The sequence below is a fragment of the Carcharhinus amblyrhynchos genome, chromosome 31 (assembly GCF_965287045.1).
Source record: "Carcharhinus amblyrhynchos chromosome 31, sCarAmb.v2.hapA, whole genome shotgun sequence".
NCBI classification, from domain to species: Eukaryota; Metazoa; Chordata; class Chondrichthyes; order Carcharhiniformes; family Carcharhinidae; genus Carcharhinus; species Carcharhinus amblyrhynchos.
In genome coordinates, this window is record NC_137354.1 from 8,840,580 (window position 1) to 8,850,653 (window position 10,074).

Genomic DNA, 10,074 nt, shown 5'->3' on the forward strand with positions numbered 1-10,074 from the left:
CACTGGAGGTGATGTGGCTAAGGGGGCAACCTAAGTGAGCAGTGAAAAGGAATGGATATTCCTTGGCGCAATTAACTCAATTTAAAAACAAGATGCAAACTAGGCAGTCAAGGGGGATGGGGGGGGAGGGGGGAAGGACAAATAAACTGGAGAAGGTAGACTTGGCACGTTAACAACATGACAGAGCAGACAGCATAAAACAACCATACAACAAGCAGACAGCTATCCTGTCTTCCGATCAAAGGACCTTACTCTCTTTCAGACCTGTTACTATTGACTGTTATGGAAAGACACAACATTTGAGATTTCTTTCGACACCAATTCTGATCAGTTGTCAACCTGAAACCCGTAAACGAGGAGTAGCTTGACTCTGTGCCTTCATATCTCGTCCATTACACTGGTTGCTTTGTACAGGTCCTGGGCAGGTCAAACACGCGCTAATACTGAGGATTCATTCGTGGCATTGAGGATGATGGCAGATTATACAAAACAAAATGATTATTTTATTTTTAAACCCTGGCTTCGTTCCGACAAATTTCACCAGTAAAAATCTGGAAACCCGCATCACAGAATAGGCTACTACACAACAGGTAGTGAAACACCTATTGCAAATATCCGTTCAAATAGAGAGAGATAATAGGAAATCTATCCCTCCCCAAGAGTTGATATTGAAACACGATTGCTGCAATGGGCTAATTATCTGAATTAGATTGAAAGGACTCAGTTTATATACTCTAACTGGGAGATGGGATAGCGGTCACACTGTTGTGGGATTATTTCAAATGGCATTGGGGGAACAAGTTAAGTTGTTTTTCCTTCAATCCAAGCTGATATTACAATTGACCATAGAACAGCGGCATTCTCAATATTACTAGGCAGGGTTCAAGACTGCAAATGTCTAACTGGAAAAAAGATATTACATTTGGGGCAGCAGAGCAGTTAGCACTGCTGCCTCACAGCGCCAGGGGCCCGGGTTCAATTCCGGCCTCCGGTCACTGTTTGCTGCATAGCCAACGGTGGACTCCTACCATAAAATAACAACAATCCTCTCATCCATCTTCCTGTTGGCTTTTGCTTGAAAGAGTGCTTGCTTTCTGAAAGTGTATTTGTGGAAGTGAGACTGGAGTGGAGGAAACATGGTGTGGCTGCAGCGTAAGGGCGGAACTGGACTCTGAAATGGCTCCTAATTGTATCAATCTTCGTGCCTCCTCATAGAATCCCTACAGTGCCAAAGAGGCCATTCAGCCCATCAAGTCTGACCAATTTTGACATTATTTTACCCAGGTACTCTCCCCTGCCCTATACCCATAACCCCACATATTTTTCCACATCCAATCCAGCTAATCTACACCTGTATCACTAAGGGGCAATTTAACATGGCCAATCCCCCTAACCTACACATCTTTAGACACTAAGGGACAATTTAACATGGCCAATCCCCCACACATCTTTCGACACTAAGGGGCAATTTAACATGGCCAATCCCCTACACATCTTTAGACACTAAGGGACAATTTAACATGGCCAATCCCCCTAACCTACACATCTTTAGACACTAAGGGACAATTTAACATGGACAATCCCCCTAACCTACACATCTTTAGACACTAAGGGGCAAACTAGCATAGCCAATCCCTCTAAGAGGCAATTTAGCATGGCCAATCTACCTAACCTGCACACTTGTGGGAGGAAACCGAAGCACCCAGATGGACCCATGCAGATACAGGGGGAAAGCACAAACTCCACACAGAGAAGCACCCGAGGCTGGAGTCAAACCTGGGTCTCTGAAGCTGTGAGGCAGCAGTGCTAACCACTGTACCATCCACTGATTGAGGTGCACAGAAGGTGTGGGATTCTGATGATACCATCTATGGCACACTTCTGGTGCAAGAAGGATAATTCCTAGCAATTAATAATTGGAGAAGACTGCTTTGCTGCAAGGAGATTTGTCTGCAACACTTGGAGCTGGATGCAGCAATGAGAGGTCGTGGGTTCAGTATCCCCTCCCCCATAACCATTTCGGAAAACGAATTGAAGAGCTGTGGTATCATGTGGTCAATTGCCAGGGGAAAGACTCAGTGGCCTTGTAAGTGCCCAGATTGTTGTAGTAGTTCAAAGATTGCTCTTTGTGGGAGGAAGGAGAATATGTTGGTCTGCCCTACATATGGCTGCAGTCATGCATTGAGTGGTCAATTTAATGTCCTCTTAAGCCAATCGTTTGACTGTCAGACTAGCATTTATGTAGCACTTGTGTTAAAAGGACCCAAGCCACTTATGAAACAGAGGAATTAGGCACAAGAGGAGGCAACTCAGCGCTTTGAACCCCTGCTCTGCCATTCTATATGATCATTGCTAATCTCCATCTCATCCTAGTTCCACTTCCCTGTCTTTTCCTCATTGTCCTTTATCCCACTTTGATCAAATATTTATCTATCTCTTTCTTGATTCCGTTGATCGATCCTGTATCCAATGCATTCCGGGGCAATGAGTTCCATAGATTCGCAACCCTCAGTGAGAAGTAGCTTCTCCTTACCTCTGTCTTGAACCTCCCCCCTCTACAACTATGACCTCTTGTCCTAGACTGTTCTAGAAGGGGGAACATTTGGTTAAGATTTACCTTATCCATCCTGTTGAGTGTCTTATATACTAATGATCTGACATAACCTGACAGGGGCAGCATGGCAGCACAGTGGTTAGCACTGCTGCCTCACAGCACCAGGGACCCGGGTTCGATTCTAGCCTCAGGTCACTGTCTGTGTGGAATTTGCACATTCTCCCCATGTCTGCATGGATTTCCTCTGGGTGCTCCGGTTTCCTCCCACAGTCCAAAGATGTGTGGATTAAGTGGATTGGCTGTGCTAAATTGCCCCTTGGTATCAGGGAGATTTGTAGAGTAGATAAGTGGGGTTGCGGGGATAGGGCCTGGGTGGGATTGTGGCCGGTGCGGACTCGATGGGCCAAATGGCCTCCTTCTACACTGTAGGAATTCTATGATACCGAGTTACAAAAAAAGAGAGTAAGACAAAAGCTTAGCTCATATAGTCAGTTTTAAGGAACAACTTGAGAGAGCAGTTGAGGCAGTGGAAGAAATTTAGGGAAGAAATTCCAGAACTTAACAAGACCGCGGTAGCTGCCAATAATGGAACGATGAAAATCAGTGATGCAGAAGAGTCCAGAATTGGAGGGGCGCAAAGGTCTCGAAGGATTGTGGGGCTGGAGGAGGTTACAGATATAGGGAGCCTTGGTGGATCCTGAGAGGGGAAATGCAGCCCTGATAACATCCCGACGTCAAACAGGGAAGCACAGTAAACGCAGCTAGCTGAGCGCTGCCAGGGGGCAGTGGAGACACAGGAGCTTGTTTCTCGGAATGTGTCCACGTCCTTTGTGATAAGAGAGAAAATGAAGAGAGATTCTGCTGATCTAGATATGGGCAAAGCCAGGCTCCTACAGCACTGGGTGGCTTGGATCCCCAAGAAAGAAAGAGGATCTCAGTGACAAAAATGTTGCAAAACAACAGCAACGTAAAGCACTCAGTAACATGTAATGAAATGCATGTGAATATTTTTTTCTGGGAAACACAGAGTGCACCGCTTCTAAAGCAGTTTGACGCAAAATATGAAACCTTTGCATTAACCCACTCGCATTTTATTTGCGAGAATCGAATGTGGCAAGTTATTTAATTTAGTTTTATTTTTGGTTAAAACAAACCCTGCCAGGATGGTAACACGCTTAACATTCAGTTGCCTGATATCCAAGGCTTTGAAATCACTCTTCAGAATACTAATTATCTCACTTCAAATGGATTAACTCTTTGTGCTAAAATGGCAGGAAAAGAACAGTCTTAAAAAATGTGTTAAACATTTGCATGCTAAAATGCCAGGGTGTATTTTTAATACTTTATATTTATTCAGAACTTTTAACTGAAACACTCCAAAGCAAATCTGAAAAGAACTATTTTTAAAACTTTGCTTGATCTTATTAACCACACTAATTATTTGCTCAGCATTTTTGAGAGTGTCCACTCCATTGTATTGCTTGGGGAATAGAAAACTATATCCCTAACATTCTTCTGAAGCTTTTCATTTGCAACCGCCTTTAAGGATTCACCAGCACAAACCATCCTCCAGTGGGGACTCTGCTCTGTAAATGTATCTGCTAACCGGGTGGCATGGTGGCACAATGGTTAGCACTGCTGCCTCACAGAGCCAGGAACCCGGGTTCGATTCCGGCCTCGGGTCACTGTCTGTGTGGAATCTGCATGTTCTCCCCGTGTCTGCATGGGTTTCCTCCGGTTTTCTCCCACACTCCAATGTTGTGCAGTAAGGTTGATTGGCCATGCCAAATTGTCCCCGAGTACCAGGGGGAATAGGAGGGTAAATACTTGTGGTTACGGGGCCTGGGTGGGATTGTTGTTGGTGCAGGCTTGATGGGCTGAATGGCCTCTTTCTACACTCTAGGGATTCTATTGGTACTATTGTTGATTAACCAATAGGAAAGCAGAGGCAGGGCAGGGACAAATTTCCAGGCCCACCCTCTATTTTTATCCATCACAGGATGTGGGCACCGTTGTTAAGGCCAGTATTTGTTGCCCATCTCTAATTGCTCTTAAAGATGTGGGTGAGCCACCATCTTGAACTGCTGCAATCTATCTGCTGCGGGTTCTCCACACAGTACAGTTCTCCCACAGCGCTCTTAGGAAGGTGCACAGGAGGGAATTCCAGGATTTTGGTCCTATGAACAATGCAGGAATGACAACGTCGTTCCAAGTGGGGCTGGTGCGTGGCTTGGTGGGAAACTTTCAGATGGTGGTATTTCAAAGTGCCTTGCCGTTTTAGGTTTGGAAGGTGCTGTCAAAGGAGAACGTGGGGAGTTGCTGCAGTTTCCCTTGTCGATGGTGCGCACTGTTACCACATTGTCAATAATGGGGGAAGTGAATGTCTAATTAACGTGGCGGCTGTGATGCCCATCAAATGGTGTCAAGCTTTTTAAGTATTGTTGGAGTTGCACTCATGCAAGTAAGCGGAGAATTCTCCATCACACCCCTGGCCAGTGCCTTGTAAACGGTGGACCCAATTTGGGAGTCAGGAGGCGAGTTACTCTGCACAGAGTTCCCAGCTTCTGACCAGCTCTTGTAGCTATTGGTTGGTCCAGTTCTGTTTCTGGTCAATAGTAAACAGTTCTCCTGTCTATGGGATATAAAGCAACAAATCTAATTGGTGTCACCCTGACCAACAAGCTCGCCCCTCTGAGGCATGACTTCAGCCAATAGGGAATGGTGCTCCGATACTGCCGTGGGAGAGGATCTGCTGCTGAACTTTTGCTTCATCACTTTTGCTTCTACTTGTTACATAATTCTTTTTCATCACCTTCTGTACATAAGGGAGGAGATTGTTGGGGCTAGTGAATGGAATATTTCCCATTTTGGTCACTCAATCCTTTGAGACACCTACTCAGATATGAATCATAGAATGCAAAAGAGGCCCTTCGGCCCATCTAGCCTGCACTGACACATTAGAAACACCTGAACTCCCACCTAATCCCATTTACCAGCACTTGGCTTATGGCCCTGAATGTTATGGTGTGCCAAGTGCTCATCTAAGTACTTTTTAAAGGATGTGAGGCTTCCCTCCTCCACTACCCTCCCAGGCAGCTCATTCCAGACTGTCACCACCCTTTGGGGAAAAAGGTTTCTCCTTACATCCCTCCCTCAAACCCCCCTGCCCTTCACCTTGAACCTATGTCCCCTCATGACTGACTCTTCAACTAAGGGGAACAGCTGCTCCTAATCCACCCTGTCCGTGTCCCTCATGATCTTGGACACCTCGATCAGGTTGCCCCCTCAGTCTTCTCTGCTCCAATGAAAACAACCCAAGTCTATGCAATCTCTCTTTATAATTTAAATGCTCCATCCCAGACAGCACCCTGGTGAACCTCCTCTGCACCCCTTCCTGTGCAATCACATCCTTTCGATAACGTGGTGACCAGAACAGTACTCCAGCTGTGGCCTCACCAGAGATCTATACAACTCCAACATTAACTTCCCTGCTTTTGTAATCTGTGCCTAGATTGATAAAGGCAAGTGTCCCAAATGCCTTTTTCATCACCCTACTAAAATTCCCTTTTGCTTTCAGAGATCTGGGGACAAACACACCAAGGTCCCTTTGTTCCACAGAACTTCCTGTTGTCCTCCCATTCACTGAGGACTTTGTCAAATTACTCCTCCCAAAGTGTATCACCTCACACTTTTTAGGGTTAAATTCCATCTGCCACTTAGCTGCCCATTTGACCATTCTGTCTATATCTTCTTGTAGCCTCACTGTTAACCACCCGTCCAATATTTGTGTCATCTGCACATTGACAGAGTTTGCTCTGCAATCTAACCAATGTGCATTATGATTAGAAGCATTGGAACAGGAATTGGCCATTTCCTGTTCCAGCTGTACCTTGTGCCTATTCCAACTATCACTTTGGACTAATTGCATTTCCCTGTCTTTACCCCCTATCCTTTAATATCCATTAATTAATGAAAATTCATTAATCTCAGGTTTCAAATGAATCAATTGGGTTTCGATTGCTGTTTGTGGAGGAGGGTTCAAAACTCGGCCCAAACAGCTGCCAAGTTTTCCTCCTGCAAGGTCTAACTCCAAAGTTTTGACCATATGTGTCCTAGTTTGGGACATCCCAAATAGCAGAAATAGTTTTGCCCCATCAACCCAAGTCTGTTCCCCTTAATATCCTGAAAACTTCATTAAATCACCCCTTCACCCAGTAAATTCCAGGGAATTCAAGCCTTGTTTGTTTCATCTCTACTGGTCGTGAAACCCTTCAAATCCATGTTTCATTCTGGTGAACCAATACTGCACCTCACACCCCTCCACCCTCGCTTCCCCCCTCCACCCTACCCACCTTCCCAGACCACCTCATCATCTCGCGCCCCCCCCATCACCTTGTCCCCAAACCCATCAACATCACTTCTCCCCATCTGCCCAACTCCCCCACCGCTTTGTGCAGCTGAAGAATGACTTTACCCCCTTCTGTTCCACTCCTCCAGATACAATGACCTACATCCCATGAGCCTCTTTGGTGTTTATTTTCAGTTCCTGGTTGTGACAGTTACTGGTCGATGTACCGAGAGTCCATTTGGACCTCCCCCCCATTCTCGCTTTTCATCATTTAGAGAGACTATTTTATCTGATTATTTTTCTGTGCCCCAGGTGGGCGACTTCACATTCACACGGATGCCTATTGCGCAGGCGAGATGGATTTGATCTCTTTCAGACTGCCCGTCTAGGGGTGTCCGAGTGAGATCATTGGGCCACCATTGAATTAAGGTCTTATTTGACTAAATGTAGGACAGCTTTTAAAACTTATCTCCTTAATGGGACTAATCTGCAGATGGTTTTGTTTCTGCGTTGTATAATCCATTGTGTGGTTTTTACACTATCATTATAGTCTTAATTATACTTGACGCGAAGGGTGCACAATTATCTGAACCGTCATTTGTACTCGAACAGTGTTCCATCATCCTACTAACTAATAACCAATTCTAAAAGCACTGAGCATAATTACAAAGTGAATGCCTGTTAAAGATCATCGAGGGAGGTGGGGGTGATTGCATTCTCTTTGAATCCGGAGTAAGTTTAAGCCCCTTGTTATATGTATCAACAATGCGTAACTGAAAAGGGCAAATCACGTTTCGGATCGACCTTTGCAAATCCCCGTCGTATAACGTCACGGTTCACAAATTGGCACTGCCACAATCACTAAAGCTCTGCGTGCAATTCCGGACTGTCGTTCCCAAAAAAAGTAAAGACCTTCGCGTGGATCAGGAAAGGGTGGGGAGGGAAGGGTGACGGAGGATGCATTCCACCCCGAAAGGACGCCTGGCTGGTAAAGACAGGGCTGACTGCAACTCTTGGATCCACAGCAGAGCTAAATCAGGATGAGGCAGTGCAGCTAGCGATCAGCAAGACCACCCAACTTCAACATGCAACCACTTATCACCGGGGGCGGGGGGGTGGTGGGGAGGGTGGGGGAAACAATGACCCAGGGAGAGAAAACACTCCGCCACATACAATGCGGCCCAGCCATCTTGCTTGTTGCAAGGTCGACTCCACATCGAGTCTTTCCTCCACCGCGTTCGCCAACAACCGCTGGTTTTGGGCAGAGTGAAAACACCCGGAAGGAAATGGCGCGCGCGCACATGCAACACACATGCAACACAACACCTCAAACCTACCTTGACTCCATCCGTTTTCTTATTCAGTAAATTTTTTGCTGCTGTAAAACCAAACGAAACAAAGAGAAACAGCGTGAGCGCTTCATCGCCTGACCAATTCGCTTCTGCGAAGGTGAGCGCAACTTTCCGGTTGGTGCGCGCACAAAAAAAAAACACACACACACAACATTTCGGGAGAATTTAACAGCTTTCTAACGACTGAGGACGGGGAAACGGTCAGCGTCAGAGAGCAAACCACAATTGAAGGGGGCCAAGTTCAAACATTCTTTAGTTAGGGGACGGAAGTTACTGTCTCGTTCTTACCTTTCATGAATTACACAGTGAGAAAAGGGAGAGAGATATAGAGGAGAAAGAATGATGTTTGAATTTCAATATTTAGTAATTAGCTCTTTTGATTTTCAAGGCATTTTCATTCCAAAATGCAGTGGTCTTGTATTAAGTGGTGGGAATAGCATGAGGCAGGTCCATAGGAACCACTAAGGCAGGTACAATCAATTTTCGTCTGAAATTAGCTTGGTTTTGTCTCTTGAACGGACTGCTCTGTCCTGTGGCGAATCTGCGACCAGATACAATATGGGGCAAAGGTGGATGACAGAAAATAGGGGATAGACAAAGAGAGTGTCCCAGAGATGAACTAAATTTGAAGCCCAAATTGACAAATTGCCACCAAGAAAGGGACAATTAAATGGACACACGAGGAGGGACAGAGCTCTTTACTGGAGACCTGAATGGGGAGGAGGAGAGCTGGGCGTACCATTTTAAGAATGCTTCCTAAGGGCCTGCCGTAAAGAACAAGACTTTTGAGCGGGGATCAACATGCTTATTTTTTTTCTCTCTCCGCTATTACATTCCACAATCCAGATGGAGTGGATGTATGAGTGAAATGTCTCCGCATGGCTGGGTATGAATGGCAGCCACTGTCCTGATGTACGTCACACACTGCAGGGAAGGAGCCCTTTCAGCAAAGGGCGCCCGCATGATGAAACGTGTTAGGCAGGCAACCAATCCTCATGCACGCACAGAAAGTGAAGGGAAGCATTAGTTCAATGAGATGGGGAGAGCGCATACTTAAGTCAATGCGGCAAATGGGAAGTGTGGGAATGAGGTGACGTACGCTTCTTCCAATGGTGATAAAACACAAATCGTATTCACCCAGTTCCTCCCAAGTGAAGAGAGTTTTGGGTTTATTCCTCCCTGCCCCTTTTCAAGTTACTAATAATGGACTAACACATTCCTCCTGTCCTATTCTCCTCCTCCCTCAGACACCATTGCCCCAAACAGGGCATTGGCGACCAAGAACTTCCATTGGACCGGTCCACAGTTATGCTTGGCAAAGTATCGCAGTGGTTTGCCGTTGCATAGAATTCTACAATGCAGAAGGAGGCCATTCAGCCCATCGAATCTATGCCAATAACAATTCCACCCAGGCCCTACCCCACGCATCCACTCTCGCCCTTGACACTAAGCGGGCAATTTAGCATAGCCAATCCCCCTAACCCATACATCTTTGGAGTGTGGGAGGAAACCGGGGCACCCAGAGGAAACCCACGCAGACATGGGGAGAACGTGCAGATTCCACACAGAGAGTGACCTAAGCTGGGAATCATACCTGGGTCCCTGGCGCTGTGAGGCAGCAGTGCTAACCACTGTGCCACTGTGCCATTGTGTTCTGCAGTGTGGTTGACTAGGAAACACTTCCCCCTCCTACCGGCTGACACCAGGTCTATTGGAGGGACCTGTCCCCTGGGTATGTGGAAAACAACAACACAAGTGGGAATTGGGGAAACCTAGTTTAAGCATATTAGCAGAATATGGTATCCTCTGATGCTCTACAA

General features: G+C 46.1%; 1 protein-coding gene across 5 annotated transcripts in view; it reads right to left on the bottom strand.

The window, feature by feature from the left end:
* The window catches only part of camk2g2 (calcium/calmodulin-dependent protein kinase (CaM kinase) II gamma 2), a 409,466-nt gene that overhangs the window by 71,773 nt on the left and 327,619 nt on the right, over positions 1-10,074 (bottom strand). For all 5 annotated transcript variants that reach the window (XM_080215915.1, XM_080215910.1, XM_080215911.1 and 2 more), the window contains one exon: positions 8,240-8,280. In XM_080215915.1, coding sequence (XP_080072041.1) covers positions 8,240-8,280 — 41 coding nt within the window. The remainder of the gene's footprint in view (positions 1-8,239; positions 8,281-10,074) is intronic.